The sequence below is a fragment of the Podarcis vaucheri genome (genome assembly GCF_965113315.1).
Source record: "Podarcis vaucheri genome assembly, chromosome: 8".
Taxonomy (NCBI): Eukaryota; Metazoa; Chordata; class Lepidosauria; order Squamata; family Lacertidae; genus Podarcis; species Podarcis vaucheri.
The window spans coordinates 36000420-36025514 of NC_138766.1; the positions used below are offsets into that span (position 1 = coordinate 36000420).

General features: G+C 42.2%; 1 protein-coding gene across 4 annotated transcripts in view; it reads right to left on the reverse strand.

Moving 5' to 3' along the window:
• The window catches only part of RIPOR2 (RHO family interacting cell polarization regulator 2), a 99981-nt gene that overhangs the window by 27154 nt on the left and 47732 nt on the right, over window positions 1–25095 (reverse strand). For all 4 annotated transcript variants that reach the window (XM_082234946.1, XM_082234943.1, XM_082234944.1 and 1 more), the window contains exons 2-6: window positions 5663–5789; window positions 3849–4004; window positions 2700–2778; window positions 1539–1562; window positions 912–965 (exon numbers count right to left, since the gene is read on the reverse strand). In XM_082234946.1, the coding sequence (XP_082091072.1) occupies window positions 912–965; window positions 1539–1562; window positions 2700–2778; window positions 3849–4004; window positions 5663–5789 (440 nt within the window). The remainder of the gene's footprint in view (window positions 1–911; window positions 966–1538; window positions 1563–2699; window positions 2779–3848; window positions 4005–5662; window positions 5790–25095) is intronic.

A 25095-nucleotide genomic window follows, 5' to 3' on the forward strand; every position in this document is an offset into this window, starting at 1 on the left:
ACAGCTTTCCAGGTCATGTGGCCAGCATGACTAAACCACTTCTGGTACAACAGAACACTGTGACGGAAACCAGAGTGCACGGAAATGCCATTTACCTTCCCTCCGCAGTGGTTCCTATTTATCTACTTGCACAGGCATGCTTTCGAACTGCTAGGTTGGCAGGAGCTGGGACAGAGCGCTCACTTCGTAGCAGGGATTCGAACCACTGACCTTCTGATTGGCAGGCCCAAAAGGCTCCGTGGTTTAGACTACAGCCCCACCTGTGTCAATTATAGGAACTCTGTGGTCCATGCAAGGTGTCTCTTCAATTAGAGATGCAGTGCACCCTCGCCCTCAAGAATCAAAGCAATGCACAGGCACTCTCTCTAGGAACGCTCTCATTAAAATGGCAAGAATTTACTAGTATTATATGAATTAGTCACCTAGTCAAAATGGAAAGGATTAGCTAAATAGCATGCACATATTTTAACCTGAAGTGGATATCTTTTGTTTAATATTTGCAGGTTCACTTGATGGCAGAGAAAAATGTCCCGTCTCCTGCTGAAGTCCCCTTGGCAGGTTTTTTGCCTAGCAACTGGGCGGAAAACTGGACTGCCTGTATCAGGCCTTGGAGCATGCACAGAACAGTGGTGCCTGTGTTGTGTTTGCTGGGCCTACCTTCTCTTGCAACATGCCTCAGGGCAGTGCTATGCTGAATTGTTGGGTGGTGGCAACAACTGGGGGCACATTGTGAACTCCCTTGAATCCCCACACCCCACTTGCAGCTGACATAAGCAATACCACCTAACCAAAACCTTCTTGAAGAGGTCTTTGTGAGGAGATCTCTGTGGAATAAAGGAGAATGCTAGACTGGCTTTTGATAAATAGGTTAAGAACAAAGTTAAAAGCAAGATGAAAGGACAGCTGATTACCTTGCTGATGTGGAACTCCAGCTTTCTCATATATCTTTCAATTGCTTTCATTTGCTGCAAAATAAATTAAAAATAATTAGAATGGGAAGAATGACAGGCAATTGAGATGAACTGAACTGATTTGGCCTTTTTGCAGAACTGTCATATTCTCCTGCCAAACCAGTTTGGCATTCGGAAGGAACACTGCTTTTCCTTAAAGGTGAATACTTTTAATTTCATAGCTGCCTTTTTGTAATTAATAATAGAGTCATGTACTTGAAAGTACATTATTTTCTAAAAGAAAATGTAAAAATCAGTGAGGGTTTGGACAAAGAGGGGCTTTTTCAGCCTTTTACCGGTTTCCACAAAAATACAGTAGTAGAACTATTACGAAGTCTGGGTCAAAAACTTGCTGAGAGCAATACTGAGTTCATATCACAATCCTCAAACCATTTTCTCTGAAGTAATTATTCTGGATTAAAAGTTGCTGTTGCAAAATGAATGAATAAGGACTGGTTATGCCCATCCTTCTACTGTCTCCTTGCATAACTGTAGCGCAATCAGAAAGGTTCCCTTGCACTTATAGTCTGCTGCCACATAGACTGGGTTTAACATTTATTTTTGCAGATAAGTTGCAGATAGACATACCTTGTCTAGATCATACAGCACCCCCTGTAATGAATGAAATGAAAGGATTAATAGTTCAGTAGACATTCTCTCAAGTGTGATGCTGAATTGTTGTCTTGGGCTTTAAGTTAATTTAAGAAGGCAAGTTTTCCCTCCCCAAGATGAAGCGACTTTTGTAGCTGGCCCTGAAATGTGTGGATAGATTATGAAGACTTCTAACGGTGGAAGAAGATTGGAAAAAATTTAAAGTATATCTTCAAAAATACTCTAAAATTAAGGACTGTTAGAAAGATGTTGGAAAAAGAAAATTAGGTAGTTTTGGTAGATATGATATAAAGGATTAAGTAAAAATGAATTGATGAAAGTGATGAAAGAGAGGAGGTTAAATTATAAATACTTTAAATTAAATTACTTAAATGAAAATAAGATTGGAAGGATTTGCTGGAAAAAATGATCTGAACTAGAATACAAAATTGGGAGGTGTGAGGAGGTCAAGGAAATAAGTTAGGGAAGAAAGTTATGTAAAAAGGTTTAATCTGTTTTTTTTCTTATTTTAACCGAATGTATTTTTATATCTTTTTCTTTTTTTCTTTCTTTGTTATTGTTGTATTCTTTTTTGTATGTTGTATTGTTCTTTTTGCTTTTTGTAACTTTAAACTTTGAATAAATATTATATGAAGACTTCTAAAAGTATTCAACAACTTTTGGATTTTTTATCATCACCATATGCCTAGCAATGCAGGGTTTTCTGCAGCGCTGTTTGTGAGAGAACCACATGTGGCTTTGCACAAAACAGCAACTAGTAAAGAAAGAGTGAAACTGACCGAATGGATCTGCCTTGGGTGATGATGTGGATGGCAACACGGAACAGTACCAAACAGTGTGGGTCAGGCACTACTTTGTGTTGTTTTGTACTTAGTCAAATGTAGCACAGCTCCTAAAGTGCAATGCATTCCAGCGGTGGGATCATCTATCTGTGACAATTGCCACCACATCATAAAATCGCAATATCAGAGGGAAGGTTCTACCCAGACAGTACATTTTAAACATGTGGACACTTTAACACAAATGCCTCCTAGTCTGAAGTCTTTGGTTGTGGAGACCTCATGGGGGGAACTGTACCACTTGCATTACAGCTACCTGAACCTCCTTACTCTTTTGAGTCCTACGACAAAGACATACCAGCCGTGAGTTTCTTTTCATGTCCTTTAGCTGAGCAGTCAACTTATCCAGCTCTGTTTGATGCACTTCCAGATACTCACTGCAAAGATAACAAAAAGCGAAACATCAGCCCTGTTACGTTTCAGTAATGAAGTGCCGATTGCTGATTTCTGTGGCAAGAAAAGATGTTTTGCTAAGTTTTACTCTTGCCACGAACTGCTCAACCAAGTAATTAACAGGGCAATCCTGTCCACTCAGAAGCATGTCCTACTGAATTCAGTCAGACTTGCTCACAGGTAAATGTGTATAGGATTGCAGCCTTAGAGAGCAGTCTACTTCCCCCTTCAAGCCACTACACTGGCTGAACAGTTTTTGGATGCAGCTAAGGTTTCCCTCTGTACCAGATTTTCAGGGCTTTGCTGGTGGGGATGCGGACAGTGCCTTCACCACCATGGAAGTCCTTGCTGCATCTGCCAAAAATGTGGGCAAGTGAAAGCTAAAGTCAGCAGTATGTTCCCACCATGGTAGGCAGGGAAAGAGTGGAGCTGGTCTGGGTAAGGATCTGCACAATCTTAAATCAGAAGATGATGGGATGCTTTCATTCTTCTTACCTTTAAAAGCATTTTATAGTCAGGGGGCAGCTGCCCAGACATGCATATGGCTTCTGATGCTCATTTTTTAATTATTTTAACATTAAATTTATATGCTCCTTTTCTATAACAAAAGTATGCTCAAGTATTATGCTTTTTAATCAGCATTGGCAAACTGTTTTGTGTTTGTTTCTCTCTCTTAATAATAAAGAAAATGTAAAAGCAGTTGTAAAGCACATGGTGAGTGTGTGCGCAAAGAGAACTGTGAACTTCACAACTGAAGTACTGTAATACACACAGCTATCTAAAGTCACCCACCCCCTCGCCCCAAGTAAGCCCATTAAGTCTAGCATCTAAAATCACCCAGCTGTACCACTGTGGCTGAACATCTAAAGATTCTGCAGATCTGCCCTGAGCTGCTAAGAGGAGAAGCAGGAACTCCTTGCTTTTGGGGAGCTGATAAACCTATCTTTGACATCAGAAGTTAAAGTCTTATTCCTTCCAGGGGGGCAACAAGTTGTTCTTCCGCAGAGCAGTAAAGACACTTTTAGTGCTGCTCCAGACTTATAAAAGCTCTTACTCCAGTCCATTCTTTAAGGCCCTGTAAACCTCTTCCATCCTTTCTGGCTGAGGCTCTTTAGCAGCGCTGTTACTCTTGTGTCCCAGGTTGTGCATCTTCTTCACTTTTGCCTGGGGTTTCTTGAGCACAGAGGAATTTTCAATAAAGGAGTTACACCTGCAAAACGAACATTAAAGGAGAGCAAGGGGTGGAAGAAAAGGTATAAATCGTGATTATCTGGTTATCTCAAAGGAGCATCACCTAAGGAGCTTTCCCTAACTTAATCTTTACCGACTCAAAGAAATCTGCTTACTGTGCTGCCTGCCAGAGGACGGAAAGTTTATGGGTTAATAGGTCTGAGCAAACATGACATTCTATCAGCACCTGATATTCCACTCACAGAAATGTGCAGTGCCGCTGAATTTGATTTAATTCTTTTGGTTTATTTAGACCTGCAGTGGGTCTCCTTGCGAAGGCTCAGTGTGAGTAACAATAGATTTAAAATGTACCATGCAATGAAACTAAATAGAAGAAGAGAAGGGCAGGTTATTGCACTGTGGATCTTTCAGGTCGTTAACCACTTTGATTCATATTTAGGCAAGATGTAATTAATATTAAACAAAGGCACAATCCAAACGAGCTAAGCAGCTTGCTCTCTGTCATTTTAATGGAGCTCTTGCAGGAGACTGCTCTGGTGGCTTAGGGCCTTAACTCAAGTCAACCTGCAATGAGCTCTTTGCCTTTATGCTTTGTATGCATATGGAAAAAGTTAATATCAAGTAAAGACTATAAATAAAAAAGCAACCTGCAACAAGCTTAACCCTGGCCACAGAAGCCACCTTAAATGGGGGGAGGGGAGTTCTGCAACATTGCTGAAAAAGTTAATGTGTAATAGCCATCTGTCCCTAAGCATCATTAATACCAGAACATTATTATATGTGACGTAAACTGCAGATGGTATTCAGCTATAGAGACAAAACGGGCACAGAAACACAGGATGGAGACAGGGACAATTTCAAGTTTGAGTGGGCCCTCAGCTAAGCACCCTCTGATGGGTTTCTGCCTCCATCAGTGGGGCCTGGTGGCCAGCATAGCTTTGGCAGCACCAGTGTTTTGTTTATGTCCTCCATTTTCAGTTCCCACAATTTTCTCCAGATGAACTGCCTTTGGCAGTGTGGACATTGTGGTGTTGTGGTAACTAGATCCAGATGCTCAGCACTGCCCAACAATGCCAGGTTGCTGACTTTGATCCTAGGAAGAGGAGAAAAAACGGGCTGCTGCCTATGCTTGACTTCTTGCTCCAACCCTGGCCTACACTCCTGTTTAAAAATATATATGTTAATTTCCATATTCTGGCCTTGTGGTGGTGAGTGCACACTGTCTTGAGAAATATTGCTACAAACAGCATGTCTGAACCTACTGCAGCAGCAAAGAGAATCCATGAAGCAGTTAAGATTAAACTGGATCTAAAGCAAATCAGACTGTTTGACACATCTGTAAGGGAAAGAAAGGGCTAGACCCTGACTGCATTCCCTGTGGAATGGTTTCCTTTGTTTTATTATGACTGCGTGCAGCTGCTTCCCATCACCCACCCTCAATTGTAAAGCCAATGAAAAACCTTGCTGAAGTCTTAAAAGACATGATAGGTCAAGGAGATAACCTTTGGTAAAGCCAGAGCTGTTTTCTGTTTGCTTAGTTTAAATTTCACCACAGTCAGGTCTATAACAGAGGCATCCTTTGCAATAGATAACAAAGGGATAACAACAACAGACCCCAGCAAAGCTTCCCATCCCCTATTTACAAGCTGAAAGCCTGGCTTTGGAGCTGCTACTTGCCTTGATCTTCTTTCCTGGAGACCGCTGAAGCCAGCAAAGGATTGACTTCTAATAATCCCATTAGGGCCTCCTGGGGAGAACGAATGTGATCCTACTGACATGATTTCTGGGAATCTGGAAGATATTCCTGCAAGGTAAGAGTAAGGAGGTCAGGTGCAATGGCAAGTTACAGGCAGGTTTAAGATACAGCTTCCCAAACTACAGCTTCAGGAAAATAAAAGGTAAATTAACTACACGACTTGTGAGATCATTAAAGATATTCAAGTCTCTAAATACTAAAGTTGCATTTTCTTTCAGCAACCAGAACTCCCATTTTAGGACCAGAGGTATCTCTGTAAATAGGAGTCTGAGAAATGTATCCCTTTATTTCCATGGATTTCCCCCCTCTTTGACTCCTTTGCTCTCAGACACCCACGGAAAGTCTGCTGTGTCTCGGAGATCTTTGTGTTCCAAACAAAGCTGTGTGCATGCAAAGAGAACTTTGCTTCTTGCTCCTGAAAAATGAATTGGGCAAATGAACATGGATTATAGTACAGTGGTACCTCGGGTTAAGAACTTAATTCGTTCTGGAGGTCCGTTCTTAACCTGACACTGTTCTTAACCTGAGGTACCACTTTAGCTAATGGGGCCTCCCACTGCCACCGTGCTGCCACCGCACAATTTCTGTTCTCATCCTAAAGCAAAGCGCTTAACCCGAGGTACTATTTCTGGGTTAGTGGAGTCTGTAACTTGAAGCGTCTGTAACCTGAAGCATCTGTAACCTGAGGGTACTACTGTACTAGGCTAGCACATGTGTACTATTGACTTGGTGTATGACTGGTCATGGGAATGCAAAGTCCAATGTGCTTTATTATTCTAGCTTGTACAAAAGTCTACATCCATTTACTAATTATATTGCTTCCCCACCCCTGTCAAAAGTACAGTTGTACCTCGGGTTACATACGCTTCAGGTTACAGACTCCGCTAACCCAGAAATAGTGCTTCAGGTTAAGAACTTTGCTTCAGGATGAGAACAGAAATCGTGCTCCAGCGGCACGGCGGCAGCGGGAGGCCCCATTAGCTAAAGTGGTATTTCAGTTTAGGAACAGTTTCAGGTTAAGAACGGACCTCCGGAACAAATTAAGTTCTTAACCCGAGGTACAACTGTAAATGTGATCGAACCAAATATGAGGAATATTTGGGGCAACTGTCTGCATGAGTAGAAAAATGATTATCTGTATCAGAAATGAAACCTGGGAGATTACTGCCAGAGCCCTACAAGCATCTTCATTCAGAGGAGAAAGAAGCACAACAAACGAAGAGAAGTGTGGGTACATTTAGAGGCTGGAAAGGTAGAATATTATCAGTGTGGTAATTCAGGAACCATAAGTAAAAGTATGCAAACTGATTAACAAAACTCTTTTTTCCAGTAATTAGGAAAGCAGACAATTTTTGCTCTTTAGTCAGAAGCTCTGAATTATGGAATTAATACAAAATTGTGTCTTACATCCAAATACTATGCATGCTTATTCAGAAGTCTCGTTTATTTCACCAAGTAATTATTGATGCTGCTGAAAAACAACATACTGAGCTTAAATGCTTAAAGAACTAAAAAGTACATGAAGAAAATTCTGTATCTGATTATTTTAAACATCAAGGTACCTGAGCCATACCAGGAGGAAATTTATAAACTCTGGAATAAAATCAAAACTCTTTCCATACCTTAGTACCTCAGAGCTTCCCTTATTATAATAATTCAACAAAACTGAATTATTGTGCCCTTGAGAAAAGTTTCCATTGAAACACAACAGAGAACTTACTGTTTTATTAAAGTTCCCTATTTTTATTGTTTATTTTGAGGCTTTCCTCCTTTTCTTTCTCTCTCTCTCTATGGTATGGGGCTGTCCTCTTTCTGTCATTTATTTATAACAGCACAGTAGCAGAGTGTTGAACTTCTTCAGCTCCCATCTAAGTAAAACAAATGCTTAAAATCAGGACCAAATACATGTTTCTGGGCCCTGCACAAAGTGAAACCATTGATTGCACCTGAGAGCAAAGGCGTCCGAATTTCTCTCAGATCTAGCAATCTGGAAATGAAACGACAGCTATGTTATCTTAATGTGCATTGACATCATTTTGCAAAATGAGATACTCTACTTTTGTAATTGATTTTTTAAAAAAATTACAATTCACGCAGTTATTAGCCACATACTCCAAATGGGTTCAAAAGGCGAAGCAATGGGAAGGTGGGAATTATACACTGATAACTGTTGACTTTGCCTAGGTTATGTTAGAGGAGTTACGAACCTTGAGGATGAACTTAAGAGATTGCTATTAAGGAAAGAGCTCAGAAACAGTGGCAGGCATATGGGGTTCAGTGGCAAAAACATTCTACAGCACATCAGACAGCAGAAGGATAGCAAAGACTAGTGTTAATTATGAGGAGTTCATTTGCATATGATGAGCTGCTTCTTAGTCAAAAGCCTCATCCTGTCAAAACAAAATAATACACTGCCAAGTTAATATATTCCATCAGGTCCTTGTTAATGCACACAGGAGTCAAAAAACCCCAAAATTCTGTTATTGTGGAATGCATATGTGTGCCAATCTCAAGCAAGATAAATCATGCTTCCAGCAAATTTAAAGAGATTTTTCACTAATCACAATTAGGAGAAGAAGGGAACTTAAAATTCTGGTGACCAGACTGATTAAACCATTAGGGTTACCCAAGAACAAACCTTGGCTACAGCTCCCCCCCCCCAAAGTGGGGAAATCCAATTTCTGCTGTGAGCACCTGCATGTATTGCTCACACAGTCACACTTAGCCCCCCCACCCCGCACCACCCCTCTGCTCTCCATCAGTAAGTGCCAACAACCCTTTACAAAACATTTAATCCAGGAGACAAAGAAAAATATAACACCACAAGTATTTTCAAGACTGCACTGTACATTTTACACACTGACACTTATGCAGTGGGTTTTCTACTGAGACTAATTTTGAATGTGTGTTAGAAGACACTGCATGCTAATAGAGGACTTGTTTAAGCTAGGGTAATACACCTGTGCTCTAGCACAAAGGTTGCACACTATTAAAAGCATCTGTAGCTCATGAAAAAACATTTGCTCCCTGACTTCCTTATGCAAAAGCAACTGAAGCCAGTTACAAATTCCCATTGACCTTAGTGGATGTAAAGTATCACCAATACTATAAATGCCATTTCCTTTGGAACACTGCAACTCCTTATAAAGCTGAAATCACCAATGATGATATGAAAGAGAACACATTCCAGAAGGCTGCAAAAGATGCTAAATGGTTTAAGGATGAATGATAGTTTTTAACATTGGGAAGAAATGCTGAATAATGTTGGTTGTTTTTTTTCATTCTGCATGATCCTCAAGATGGATTCACTATGAAGGGAAAGTAATTCTTCACCCAACACACAGCTGAATTATGCAATTTGCTACCACAAATGACCAACAGCCTGGATGGCTTTGCACAGGGGATTAGAAAAATTAATGGAAGATAAAGGTATCAAAGGCAAGTAGCCATGATGGTGGTATATCACCTTTAGCATGAGAGGCAGGGCACGTCTAAATGCAAGGTGTTGAGAATCAGAACTGGGGATGGTTCTGTTGCACTGTGGGTGCAACAGAGCCTAGGGCTTGCCGATCAGAAGGTCGGCAGTTCGAATCCCTGTGACGGGGTGAGCTCCCGTTGCTCGGTCCCTGCTCCTGCCAACCTAGCAGTTCGAAAGCACATCAAAGTGCAAGTAGATAAATAGGTACCACTCCGGCGGGAAGGTAGACGGCGTTTCCGTGCGCTGCTCTGGTTTGCCAGAAGTGGCTTAGTCATGCTGGCCACATGACCCGGAAGCTGTACGCCAGCTCCCTCGGCCAATAAAGCGAGATGAGCGCTGCAACCCCAGAGTGGGCCTAACAGTCAGGGGTCCCTTTACCTGTTGCACGTGTGTCTCTTGGCAGGCTTCCACAGACATCTGGTCAGCCAAGGTGAGACAAGGTTGCTGGAATAGATGGGCCTTTGAGCTCTCGTTATGTTCTGATGAATGACTTTCTATAAAATAAATCCCAAAACTGCTGCCCTCCTGATAGATTTAAGTATCATTTATGATGCATGGGAAGCCCACAAAATAAAATTTAAAAAAATGTAGAGGGACAGCTTTCATTTGGATTAATTACATCAGGATAGAAATAGGCAGGCTTTTGACTTACACAGAACTATTCGTTAGGCAAAAAGAAAGGGTTGTGGGTGACACAGCGTGACATGGAGAGCAAGGTCAGTCATGTATTTTTATTTTTATTTTGTCAGTAACTTCTGACAATAGTGGCCTAGTATCTTTTTCAGTTCAAATTGATGAGCAAGAAGTTTCATATTACTGTAACAGCTCGAGAACATGTTATCTGAGTTCAGCACACTGTACTTTATATTAAGAGTGATGCAACATTTGAACTGGGAACCATGACACTGTAAAAGAGGTAGCAACTAAGTGCATTCATTCAAAGAGTCAGCATACAGCCCTGCACCTAACTCCCAGGGTTTCTGCAAAGATTAAAATAGAAATTGGCATTTGGTTGCTCTTTGACGTGATGTAAGGACAGAATGGACACTCAACCTTTACTTATATAAAGCAAATATATTTTTAGTATCAGGCAGATTTCAAAAATCCCTGTGTGTGTGGAGAAGGGCTTCCAAGTGGTTTTTAGGATATCTAAACTCACCATAAACAAAGGCACCAGGAACTAAGAGCACAAACAAGAATAAAAGAAAAAGACCAATGTGTACACTGCAAAGCTCATTCATAACAGAGCTCATGCTAGCAATGGGATAAAACCAACTATCCAATGAAGTAGTTCCATTTGTGCAGCGGGATTTTCTCTCCCACTGCATTATCTCTGCATTCAGCCCTTAACCTCCCCAAATCTGCTCTAGAGGGTTGAGGAAAGCCCCAGAACCCATTTAGGGGACATGTGGGTGCAAGTCACCCATAATTCTTGGATTCCATAAAAATCAGAATTAATCCAGATTTGACTAAACTGTGCCAAACATGGGAATCTCTGGGCTCAGTTTATGCTAACAAGGAAGACTAGCCTGGCAGAGCTCGCTGAGTGTGGGTGGTGAAGAGGACAAAAGAAGATGATGGCCAGCCATTAACCCATTGACAAAAGCTATCAACAGGACAAAAGATGCTGCTGGACACAGAGGGGGCAGACCCAGCCAGTTGGGAGGGAGTAGTTTCCAGGGATACAGTGGGTGATGAGGTAAGCAAACAGGAAAAAGTGTCCTTTTTGCAAGCTGGAGAGGTGGGAGGCCAGAGCACAAGGCGGACAGTCTGTTTATGCTATTGCGAGGGCTAGACATGTTCTTTGGGGTCTCTTGGAATCCATGGCAGGAACCGGACTTTCTTGGGTTGTGAAAGCTCTGCACTCTCTCCATCTAGACAAGGGTTGTATGTATGTGTAAATAAACCATGTATCATAAACACCCCAGATTCCGTGGTGCCTCATTGTCCCCAAAGAGAACACAGACCCTGGTAAGTGCAACTGCAACCCCTGGAATCCCACACTGCTCATGGAGATTGGAGTGGAGTGTTAATACTATCTATTAAACCGCAATCCAAAACCAGAACAATTCATGTTCCAAACACCTGGACAAACCAAAACATCTTGAGCCTTTGTTAAAAGGTGTCCACTGTGGTGGGAAGACTGAATGCTTCCTGGGAAGGAGTTCCATAGATGGAACATAATGAAACTGAGTCGGCAATTGGGCTTAGTTAGATCAGCATTTTAGGAATTAGGAATGAATTAGTTTAGATTTTGCCCTATTCAGGTTACCCTTCAATGCAGTCATGGGGAAATTTGGGCCTGCCAAATGTTGCTGAACTACAACTCCCATCAGCTTCAGCAAGCATGGCCAATGATCAGGGATGATGGAAGTTGCAGTTCAGCACACCTGCTCCAATGAAAGGTGCATGCTAAGTCTTTGCCTCTGGGACTTCAATTTGACCATTTTCTGCTGAATAAAGTTTTTTTCAAATCCATAATATGCTTCTGCTTCCTGGGGAAAATATTTTAATGCTTCATTTATATATATTTATCTTAAAGTGCTTGTGCATAAATTCTTGTTCTACAAAATATTTATCTTGAGGCTGAATGAACCACCCATAATGTGCCTTCTATATAGCAAAGTGTTGAATGAAGAAACCATTTTGTTTTGACAACAGAAAGTGCTACAAAATTGTAACTAATGAATGATTGCAAATAGCAACTTGCCTAGTTGCCTATAATGAGTAAGGCAGCATCTTAGATAGAATAATTTAAAATGTCTTGTGATGTGAACATGGGTCTTTTCTGCTAACCATAAACTCTGCAGTTCGATAACTCTATGTATACCTAGTACAACTGCTTACACAGAAAAACCAAAGCAGACTGTTGAATGATGCTGAACATGTTTAGATAGGAACTAAGAAACATTATGGGGGAAGGAATGTGCAGAGTGCTTGTTCATGGGGAAAAATACACATACTGAGAAGACACTATTCTATGCATGCCTTTCTGTCTTTTGGTTTCTATGGCTGTATTTGAACTTGTGCTTTACTGTGACTGTGTTCAGCTGGTGAAGCTCTCTAAACTAGTTAAATATATTAATTCTGAGTTCTTTTTCCATCTCCACACTTCTGCTTTTAGTTAGCAGAGACCCTGAGGACAGGATTTGTTTCGTGAATGGATTTGTATCCCCCTGCCCAAATGCTTTAATGTGATAAATTGAAGGGGCTCCACTGGTTCCATCGCTTATGCAGATGTTTATGTTCTGCTGATTACAGACTAATTAGCAGAATTACAAATGTAAAACTCAGGGAAACAAAATCCTTCTGAGAGATCTGAAGAACTGAAAATGGTACACCCATTTACATTTACATACAATATAAACATCCTGAGCTGGTCAAATTCAGGTGTCTGCTACAGGTGAGGTATGTGCTCCTGGAGGTAATTCTAATAATAGTAATAATAATAGTAATAAGTAATAGTAATAGTAGTAATAATAGTAATAGTAATAAGTCAGGGACGCAGGTGGCGCTGTGGGTAAAACCTCAGTGCCTAGGACTTGCCGATCGTATGGTCGGCGGTTCGAATCCCCGTGGCGGGGTGAGCTCCCGCCTTTCGGTCCCAGCTCCTGGCCACCTAGTAGTTCGAAAGCACCCCTAAGTGCAAGTAGATAAATAGGGACCGCTTACTAGCGGGAAGGTAAATGGCGTTTCCGTGTGCTGCACTGGTGCTGGCTCGCCAGAGCAGCTTCGTCACACTGGCCACATGACCCGGAAGTGTCTCTGGACAGCATTGGCCCCCGGCCTCTTAAGTGAGATGGGCGCACAAGCCTAGAGTCGGACACGACTGGCCCGTACGGCCAGGGGTACCTTTGCCTTTACCTTTAATAAGTAAATAAAAATTTAAAAAATGTCCAGTAGCACCTTAGAGACCAACTAAGTTTGTTCTGGGTATAAGCTTTCGTGTGCATGCATCAGACCAACACGGCTACCTACCTGAATCTAGTAACAGTAATAGTAATACCCTGCCCATCTGGCTGGGTTGCCCCAGCCACTCTGGGCAGCTTCCAAACACATATAACTTTCTCATCTACATGAACAGATGGGCCAAAATTCCACATGTGCAAAGGGATATGTGTACATAGCTGCCTACTCTAGTGAAGCAATGTGGAAAGAATGCCTGTATAGGAGCTTCAAATGCACCCTGGTATAGCCTCAGGTCTCTGGTTTGAAGAGATCAGATCAAACTGATAATGTCGTTAAGGAGACAGATGTTGGACTAAGCTCTGAAGTGAGCACAGAAGACCCAAGGAACAAAATCATGACACAAAGAATAACAACTGAGTGACATTCATTCTGCTCTTCTTCAGCAACAGCACATTTGTTGTCCAAAACGGTAGATGACACGTTCCTTCAGGAAAGATTTATCATATCATATTTGAAGAGGAACAAAAAATACCTTACCATTAGCCAGAAACCGTACCATCGCCTTCAAGGATCCTCAAAGCAAACCTACTCCCTTGAAGGAAAGGCCACAGAGCTGAGACACACTGGCTTATGCAAGTTACCAGCATCTGTGTCCTTTTCAGTAAATCTTTAATAAGAAGTAGAACAGGTTTGAGAGAAGATCTTTCATTCTTTTGAACTTTTCCACTGCTGCCATTTGTGTGTCAGGAATGCTGTCACTGCGATTGTAGAGGGGCCCTAAGCTTATAAAATGATAAATCTAAGTTTGCAACCTTCAAGGCGCCTTAACAGCTGCTGGAAAAATTAGAAACAATTTTGCAAAATCAAATGTGATATGCTGCTATGGGAGTCACCCACAGCTTTAGGGCTATTCCAGTCATGTATACCTTGCATTGAATTGTGCCTGTTCCTTTCAGGATTCCCCTGATGTTTTTTTCCTGCCCACAGCAACAAATACATTCCATGCAACAGATTTTGACTGCCAGGAGACATTTGCACATAGTGCAAAGCTGCAGTCTTCACATCCTCATCTGAGAATAAGCCTCATTGAATATAATGAAACTTACTTCTGAGCAAACATGCATTGCAAGTTGTTTTACCTCTACTTTTTTACTTGGCCGAATTGAATAATCCATTTTGGGTGATTTTACAGCAGATGCTCCAGTCATGTGTTTCTGGCCAGCGTTAATTGGGAAGGGCCATCTCAATGGCAAAAATCAATAGTCCATGCAGGAGGACTCAGGTTCAATTCTTGGGGTCTCCCATGTAGAACTGGAAAGGCTTCTGTCTGAAATTCTGGAGAGCCACTGCCAGTCAGTGTAGGGAACAAACAGGGGTCACCAACCTTTTTGAGCTGTGGGTACATTTGGGGACCTGTGGAAGAGTTGTGGGCACATTAAAACACACAAACAAACCAGTCACACACATACATGCACGCTCATTCTTTGCCATGGCCTTTGGTGTATGTGGGGTACTGCAAGACTCCATCTTGTCTCCCATGCTTTTTAATGTTTACATGAAGCTGATGGATGAGGCCATCTGGAGATCTGGGCTGAATGTCATCACTATGCCAGTATCACTCAGATTTATTTCTTGTTTCCATCCTTCAATCTCAAAACATGGTAGACACCCTGGACTTCCACCTGAAGCTTGTACTGGAGTGCATGGCAATGAACAAAATGGAAGTACACTTTGTGAGATATCCAGTGGTTTTGGTGTAAATGTATAACAAATAAATAATGAAGCAAGAGCTTACACTGGGGTGCATTAATCATCCTTCTCTATAAGTGTTTTGTCCATGGTTACTCATGTACTTCTGGTCATAGAATCATAGAATCATAGAATCATAGAATCATAGAGTTGGAAGAGACCACAAGGGCCATCGAGTCCAACCCCCTGCCAAGCAGGAAACACCATCAGAGCACTCCTGACATATGGTTGTGAAGCCTCTGCTTAAAGACCTCCAAAGTAGGAGACTCCACCACACTCCTTGGCAGCAAATTCCACTGTCGAACAGCTCTTACTGTCAGGAAGTTCTTCCTAATGTTTAGGTGGAATCTTCTTTCTTGTAGTTTGGATCCATTGCTCCGTGTCCGCTTCTCCGGAGCAGCAGAAAACAACCTTTCTCCCTCCTCTATGTGACATCCTTTTATATATTTGAACATGGCTATCATATCACCCCTTAACCTCCTCTTCTCCAGGCTAAACATGCCCAGCTCCCTTAGCCGTTCCTCATAAGGCATCGTTTCCAGGCCTTTGACCATTTTGGTTGCCCTCCTCTGGACACGTTCCAGTTTGTCAGTGTCCTTCTTGAATTGTGGTGCCCAGAACTGGACACAGTACTCCAGGTGTGGTCTGACCAGAGCAGAATACAGTGGCACTATTACTTCCCTTGATCTAGATGCTATACTCCTATTGATGCAGCCCAGAATTGCATTGGCTTTTTTAGCTGCCGCGTCACACTGTTGGCTCATGTCAAGTTTGTGGTCAACCAAGACTCCTAGATCCTTTTCACATGTACTGCTCTCAAGCCAGGTGTCACCCATCTTGTATTTGTGCCTCTCATTTTTTTTGCCCAAGTGCAATACTTTACATTTCTCCCTGTTAAAATTCATCTTGTTTATTTTTGCCCAGTTCTCTAATCTGTCAAGGTCGTTTTGAAGTGTGATCCTGTCCTCTGGGGTGTTAGCCACCCCTCCCAGTTTGGTGTCATCTGCAAATTTGATCAGGATGCCCTTGAGTCCATCATCCAAGTCGTTGATAAAGATGTTGAATAAGACCGGGCCCAAGACAGAACCCTGTGGCACCCCACTAGTCACTCTTCTCCAGGATGAAGAGGAACCATTGATGAGCACCCTTTGGGTTCGGTCAGTCAGCCAGTTACAAATCCACTGAGTGGTAGCATAGTCAAGACCGCATTTTACCAGCTTCTTTACAAGAATATCATGGGGCACCTTGTCAAATGCCTTGCTGAAATCAAGGTAGGCTACATCCACTGCGTTCCCTTCATCTACCAGGCTTGTAATTCTGTCAAAAAACGAGATCAGGTTAGTCTGACATGACTTATTTTTCAGAAATCCATGCTGACTATTGGTGATCACAGCATTCCTTTCTAGGTGCTCACAGACTGTTTGCTTAATGATCTGCTCCAGAATCTTCCCTGCTATTGATGTCAGACTGACTGGGCGGTAATTATTTGGGTCCTCTCTTTTCCCCTTTTTGAAAATAGGGACAACATTTGCCCTCCTCCAGTCTGCCGGGACTTCGCCTGTTCTCCAGGAATTCTCAAAGATGACTGCCAGTGGTTCTGAGATCACATCTGCCAGTTCTTTTAATACTCTTGGATGCAGTTCATCTGGCCCTGGAGACTTGAATACATCTAAACTAGCCAAATATTCTTGTACTATCTCCTTAGTTATTCTGGGCTGTGTTTCCTTTGCTGAATCATTTGCTCCAAATTCTTCAGGTCGGGCATTGTTTTCTTTATCGGAGAAGACTGAGGCAAAGAAGGCATTGAGGAGTTCAGCCCTTTCTGTGTCCCCTGTTTGCATTTCACCATCTTCTCCTCTGAGTGATCCCATTGTTTCTTTGTTCTTCCTTTTGCTACGAACATACCCATAAAAGCCTTTTTTGTTGCTTTTAACCTCTCTAGCAAGCCTGAGTTCATTCTGTGCTTTAGCTTTTCTGACTTTGTGTCTACACGTGCTGGCTATTTGTTTGAATTCCTCTTTGGTGGTTTCCCCCCTTTTCCATTTTTTGTACACATCCTTTTTTAATCTTAATTCAGTTAAAAGTTCTTTAGATAGCCACCCTGGCTTCTTTAGGCACCTTCCATGTTTCCGTCTCATTGGTATTGCCTGACGTTGTGCTTTTACTATCTCCCTCTTAACAAACTCCCAGCCATCATGAACTCCCTTTCCTTTTAGTATTGTTGTCCATGGGATCTCACCCAGCACTTCCCTAAGTTTTATGAAGTCAGCTTTCTTAAAGTCAAGAAATTGAGTCCTAGTATGCTTGGCTGCTCCTTTCCGCTGTATAGTAAACTTCAGAAGAGCATGATCACTCGCGCCTAATGATCCTTCCACTTCTACCCCACTAACCAGGTCATCAACATTGGTTAGGACCAGATCTAAAATGGCTGTTCCTCTTGTTGCTGTTCCTCTTGTTCCTCTTGTTGCTGTTCCTCTTGTTGGTCATCATAACATACTTTCTATGCAACTGTATCCACGATGAGGGCAAATGTCTGTGAGCCTGAGTCCAAAGGAGATTATGTGGAGACCACATTGAACCAGCGCTTGGTCTTGCTGTTTTAACTTCTACATACATAAACTAGAAATGCAAGTCAACCTAAATCTTACTGCAATAAATAAGAGCTCTAGACACTTCATGGCTCCTAGATGTCGCAGATGGCTTCAGAACTGGGTAATAATGAGTCCGGTCTCATTATTTAAATTTCTGCATTTACTTCAGGTTGACAGTTGGCCTTCAAATCTGTCCTTATTCATTGCATTATATGCGCTCGTGTGTGATGTACAGTCGTGGTTTAAAAAAATAAGATTGCATTAATGGTGCCACCCAGTGGGCTATATGCCAACTTAACTATAGCGGCATGTGGAGCTGTGCCTGAGGCAAGTGGCACTGTGATGACTGAAATGGGTTTAAGATAGTGTGTGTGAGATGTCTTCAGTCCTACTATGACCATGTGTGTTATCATCCATTATCATCCACTCAACAGCTTCCATAATACTTAAGCAACTTGAGCAGTAATGACTGTTGTTCCCAGTTTGATATATGATTCAGCCAAAGCATTTTCTGAAACTTTACCACAGAAGCAAAGTACTGGATATAGAAAACAGTGGGTGTAGTAGAAGCAATTCACACAATCAATTTTTCCGTATGAGAACAATTCCAACAAAATACGTTCATTTTGTGGAAGTACAATATTTGAAGTTACATATATGGCCAGTAGCTACTCCCATGACAGCTGCTTCTGGAACAGATGGTCCCAGAATCACAGGAGTTTCTGTCAAGAACATGTGTGACAGACTACAAAAAGGTGGCCAGTTTTCTCGCTGCTTGTTCTGCATCAGTATTATAATGCCACAACTGCTGGCGTTGCCAATATACAAGTGTCTGGGGCTCTGAAGATTATTTCTTGATCACAGCTCTCACTCAACAGGTACAGAAAAAAATAAAATAAAATATGGAAACAATAGAGGAACATTAGCTGTGAAGGCAGGGAAAGCAGGTGCAACCATGAAGGGAGCAAAATCTTTAGGCCATTTTTCCCAAGAGGAGAATTGCACTTTGGGTGTAAATGCTAATGCATGCGAATGTTAACAGATTTAGCAGCCAGTGCATGTGTAAAATACAGCTGATTTGCATACAGACTGAGGAGGAAAAACCAGGGTGTGACTGGATCAGCAGCTGACAAGAGAAACCAAGATAAGGCATTCTTTGAAAAAGTGACTATCTCCTAGTTTTTACTGTCCTAGAAACTAAACAGATCAAACGATCAAATCTTGGGCCATACCCAAGACGAATAAAAGGATGAATGGGGGATATATTATCCCTTTCTTATGCTTTTGCCACATTTGCATAATTTGCTTGCTAATCAAGCATTAAAAAATTGAATTATGTGTGCGCTGGCTGCTTATTGTGTCACTGACATTTAGCCTGATTTAATGATATTGCTTCAGGTTGAAGATGATGAAGTTAGACTTCTTTGCTTGTGTCTGGAAAACGAAACCAACATTTTAAGCTCTGGCTTGCGCTGGCAAAGGAAGAATCAGTATTCCCAGGCTTACCAGTATACAACACACTCTCAAGCCCAAGACTTGTTAAAAATATGGGTGGGGTGTTTCTTTATCTCTTTTACTGTTCCTCATTTTGCAGGTCACAGTTCCTCTTTACAGAGTCTGGATCAGGGAGAAGCATAAAAAGAAACAATTAAAGATATTGCTGCTATTACTGAATACTGTGGTAACGGCCTATGAAAGAAGCAAGACAGGAACCCTAAAACACCTAAGTTTCATTAAAAGCTAATGGGAATTAAGACACATAAACTGAATCACTATAGCCTTTTATAATGTAACTAGCTAGATTTTGGGTTTTAATTTTCAGTGGCGAGTGCCACTGAAGATAAGATTGGGTCCTTGATTCAGTAATTATGCTCAAGCCTGTTAATTTAAAAGCAACACACTCCATTTCAATTGCAGATTTACAAAAGCCTTCAAGTTTAAGAGGCTGGCACCATATTCTGCACATCACAGGATTAGTAATCACTTAAATCTTTTCAATATAGAGACATAAGGATAAACGAAGCTTGGATTAACCAGATCTGAAAGCATTCGTTATCACTGAAAGACAAAAGTAATTATCATTTATCTCCTTTCCTTGCTTACATTAAATCTGTATGAATTAGTAATAACCACTTCTCCTCCTTTCTCTCTCTGACCACATTCAAGCTTTGTTCTAAGCCATAAATCATATACCTAGCTCACTATGCATAAGCAAATTATGTCCATTTTGCTCCTCTCCCTGCCACACCCCCAATAGTGCACAGAGGAAACAAACCACAACCCTTGGCTTAGTGTTACATCTAAACCAGAAATCATGGTTTGTATGGCTCCAACAAGATATTATCCATCAGCAAGAACAAGCACTAAGGAAGGGATAATGGTTTGTTTCATTTGTGCACTAACAGGGTGGAATGAAGAGAAGCAAAGTAGGCCCAGTTTGTTCATGCTTACAAGGTTGTGTGACTATGGCTACATATACACACCTAAAATGTATTTTTTGGATTATCAAAAGTAGGACAGATCTTGTAAGCTTCACCCCCCAAAAAAAAATTATATGGAAAATATTGTTGGATTATCTTGGGAGAGGTTTGGGGCCATTATATCACTGTTGTGGCCCCATAGCATGGTGGTCTGAAGGCACATTAGTGTTTGCATGAGAAAACATGAGGGAATCCTATGGATGTTTTCCTAAGTTCTGTAGAAGAAAGGTGGAGTATATACCGTATTTTTCGCCCTATAGGACGCACCGTCCCATAAGGCGCACCTAATTTTTTTTTGGGGGGGAATAAAGGGGGAAAATTATTCCCCCCCCAGGCACGGGGCTGGGGCGGGGGAAGCCCGAGCTTCCCCCGACCCCAGCCCCCAAACAGGCAGCTCTCTGCAAGCCGTGGGAGCCCAGCGCTGGCTCCCGCTGCTTGCGGAGAGGTCCGCGAAGCCTGGATGCGCTGAGCTCAGTGCGCGCAGGCTTCAGCGTGCGGGCAACTCTCCGCAAGCAGCGGGAGCCCAGCGCCGGGCTCCCGCTGCTTGCGGAGAGGTGCGCGAAGCCTGGAGAGCGAGAGGGGTTGGTGCGCACCGACCCCTCTCGCTCTCCAGGCTTCAGCGAAAGCCCGCATTCGCCCCATAGGACGCACACACATTTCCCCTTCATTTTTGGAGGGGGAAAACTGCGTCCTATTGGGTGAAAAATATGGTAAATTTAATGACAAATGAAGTGATAATAGTTTATTGCTCACTGCCTATATCTAACAGAGATCTTTTGAGTGGTTTAAACCTCGACCTATTTAGATTCCTGAAAAAAATATGACAGCATGACATTCTGGTCAAACAAAACAGCAAAAATACACCCTGCTCATTCCTGCACCACTTAAGGCAACAAACAAGGTGGCATATTTCACCCAAAAGATATTTCAGTTCCCTGAATATAGAAGGCCTTCTGAACAAGTTGTTTAGATTAAAAAGCTTGATGCAAATCACAGGCTTGGTTGAGTGTGCTATATAATCTTCCAGGTACTTATTTTGCTATCTGGGACTAGTGTATCACACCAAGAGACAATTTTCTAGACAGACAGAGGGTGGGGGGGGTGGAGAGGCAACACTAACTTTGTTGAAATTAAAATATCCTGTATTTGCTTCATTGCATCTCCCCCCTTGGGCTCATGATCTGCCTAAATCCAAGGTTATCATGCTCTAACACATTGTAATCAGTTGGGGTCAGGTTTCCCAATTTCTAATCTAGCCTACCTGAATAATTGGGAGCATATAGCTCCCCAGAGGGATGCGGGTGGCACTGTGGGTTAAACCACAGAGCCTAGGACTTGCCGATCAGAAGGTCGGCGGTTTGAATCCCCGCAACGGGGTGAGCTCCTGTTGATCGGTCCCAGCTCCTGCCAACCTAGCAGTTCGAAAGCACGTCAAAGTGCAAGTAGATAAATAGGTACCACTCTGGCGGGAAGGTAAATGGCATTTCTGTGTGCTGCTCTGGTTTGCCAGAAGCAGCTTAGTCATGCTGGCCACATGACCCGGAAGCTGTACGCCAGCTCCCTCGGCCAATAAAGCAAGATGAGCACCACAACCCCAGAGACGGTCACGACTGGACCTAACGGTCAGAGGTCCCTTTACCTTTACCTTTTTAGCTCCCCAGAGGTAGCAATGCCCGGGGGGGGGAACTCTTCAGGCATCCATCTCATCATGATAATGGATTTGTGCTATGAGACTTTCTATCACTGTGACTCCACTGATCTGTGAACCAGGATGCCAGAACAGAGTGTCTGGATCTTGAGCTGATCCCGGTTTACCATCTTTCATTGTCTGAGCCATCTGCTGGCCAATGAATAGAAATAGCTAGGTGCCAATCTAATCAAACCTTATTAAGTTAGGTATGAAAAACTGAGCAATTATTACAGCCCATCTATAACATAAATTCAAAGGGACATATAACATGCAGGGGCAGACTTTGATAATCTTTCATAACATGGCGCCCTGTGTAAGGCTAAAATTTGGTGCCCCCAAATGGATCTTCTCAATTATGGATGTTCTCAATATTGCACTCCCTCATCTTGTCGCCCTGTGCGGGGGAACAGCCTACACCATCAAAAATCTGGTGCTGATCACAAGGACTGTGTAGTTATTACTATATGGTTATTGAGTTGTAAGATGCTGGTGATGCATAGTCTCATTATGCATAGTAACCACAAGTGAAAATGCATATGCATAATCTTAAGTCTTTAAATATTTTGATAAGCTATTTCCTTTTTGATAATGGTGAAAATAAACTTTAAACATTGGCTTCGTTCACACATAATAGAAAGTCGGTGTTCAGTCATTCATATGCATGAGCCTCAGCTTGAATACACTCTTCCTCTTCTCCCTTCATGCACTGTGAAAAACTTGTGCAAAACACAGTTACCATTAACTGAACTGTAGTTTGCACAAATCATACTTGGCTGCAAACCAGAATTGGACATGGTGCAGTGAGGCAGCTAAGTGGCTCAGTTATGAACCAGGAAGTACTGTATCTGGCTCCCTTATCACCTCTGCCATGACATTTCTGGTGTTGGACTTAAGCAACTCACTTTCTTATGGCCTAGCAACTTCCTCCCCCATCTGCAATATGGGATAATAATACTAATGCAACTTATAGAGGTTTCATAAGGATTGCAACAGGGTGATGTATGTGAAGCTCTTTTAACATTTGGAAGATCTTTATAAATGTTAAGAGTATGCATCATGCTTTCTATTCTGATTTGTGCAAAACACAGTTTGGCTGTTAAGTGCAGACTTTGGTTTGCATAAACAAGGGAAGTTGAGCAAACATGACAGAAGAACCTAGAGTTGGTTGACCTTTCTTTTAATATGTATATATAAAAAAGGCGGGGCACCCAAAACCCCCTACAGTTCACTAAGAGAACCATGCAGTGAACATACCTTGAGGCTGACATTATAACTGCTTCAGCAGAGCTACTGCACTTCCCATCTACTTTGAGGAATGTCTTGCCTGTGCACGCTTGGAGGGCACTGCTGCATTCAGGTCCTTCATTGTCTATTTTCAGCTGGTATTTTTCGCTGGTTCAATGCCCACAAACACAAGGGGTCTATCTTGCAAACAGAACAGCTTAGCATGGCAAATGAAAAATAACTGCAACACACAAGCAGTTCACAAGTGAATGGTATTCTTTGCTTTGGCAGTTTGCAAAGTGTTCTCTCTGTGTCTGTCTCTCTCTGGTTCCATGAAATTTAATTTAATTTAAGTACTGTAAAGTTAGAAGTACAGGCAACAGAAGAGAATACACAGCAAGATCACTGAAGAAATAACTCACTGATTACAATCCTTAGTATACAATGGATATGCTTGTGGGATGACTACAACAAAAACAGCCTGAGGAAGAGCCTCCTTTTGGAAAGATTGGATAGGCAAGTTGTATAACGTGTGTGTGTGTGATAAGAATAATTGTCAGGAAACATATAGACATCTGGAGTTGATTAGAAACTAATCAAGAGTTTTGAGTTTCCACATAGAAAATAGACAGAAGCCATGATGCCAAAATATCTGTTTTTAAATTAGGATTCCTTGCTTGCTGTGTTTGCTGAGAAAGTCTGTACATAATCATAGGCTTCCAGATTTTCTCTAATCCACAATTTTGGAAGAAATGGCAGGCAAGTCCAATACCTATCTTCTTTTTCAATTATTACAACTTCTCAACTGCAAGTAGTCACTTGTGACAGTCATCCATTCTCCTTAACTCCTGTGGAAATGACGCTGCTTCTTATTTAGAGTTCAGTGCAACAAGAAGCAATGAAGAAAAGGCTGCTGGTATAGGTACATGATCACAGTGTTAGCAGTTCCATTCAGCTTGATATATGAAGAGCTGTCAACATGTCCAAGGCTGCGCTTCTGACCTGTCACTCTGAGTGTTTTGTCCCCTGGGGCAGCAGACAGTGGAGCAATTGCAAAACAGGAACCACAATTTATGTAGATATAATAGCCAGGTTCAGGTTTACTTCAGGGCTTATTTTATTAATTATTATTATTATTGCCCACAGTCTCTTCAATGGGAGATCTTAAAGAGATCTTACTAGTATTACTGTTCCCAAGAATTATTGAGCAAGGACAGAAATGCCCAGGTTGGGACATCTGAATGCCAGTATAACGCTACAAGCTATTATTGCAATTTATGGTGTACTCCTCTAGGTACTTAAATCCAGTGGTAGTAGAATAACCACCATTTCCCAGTGTTCAAAGTTATTAAGAGGAACAAACGTGCCTTCTTCTCACAGCAAGGGTGCTTTTCTGCTACTCAGTTCAGATTCCTTCATAGCCTGGTTATATTGGGAGAGGTTTTTGGAAGGAGATACTCAGAAAGCATGACCCTAGTTTTGCCATTAACTTTGTACGGATGCTGGTGCGTGGTGCACCAAACCTTTTCCAAAGTTACTACCCCCCTTATTGCCCTCCCCTCCATGCTACTGGGGGAATGTAGAGCAGGTGGTTCTTCGAAGAAGAAGAAGGAGAAGGAGGAGGAGGAGGAGGAAGAGGTTCTTTCCTCTACCTGGCATGCACCCAGCTTCCTCCTGATCATGTTCATCAAGCTGTTTCAATTCAAGAGAAGGAAGAGGCAGGGGCATAAGAGTAAGAAGAGGAGGAGGAGGAGGACGCTTTTGTGTTCCTGTTCCTCTCTCGCCTTCCTGGTGATTCTGCCAAGCCAATGCTCAGAATTGGTAGGAGCAAAAGAGGGCTGGCAAGTTACTTTGTGCCCACTAAAGGGGTTGGATTTGGCCCGTCGACCAACAGTTGCCAACCTCGAGCTGCATATAAAACAATGTGTCTTAGCCAGGTCTGGCAGTCAGCACAGAACAGCTACCCTAAGTGGAAAGGAACTTTCTCTCTTCCCATGCCACCCTCACTGAACACATCCCTGCCTTTGTTAATTCAAAAAGGAAGGTCTGGTTCTGAATCCCAATTAGCTGTGGGCAAATACAAGTAATAATGTTTCTAATTGGGACTGTTCTTTGCTGAGGTCTCCTGGTGTGTGGCAGGCAGCAGCGAAATGATGTGAAAGCAATGCTTTTGAATATGTAGCTTGGGGGGGGATGAAGACTGGCATTTTGAAGGACGCATGACAATGGAGGC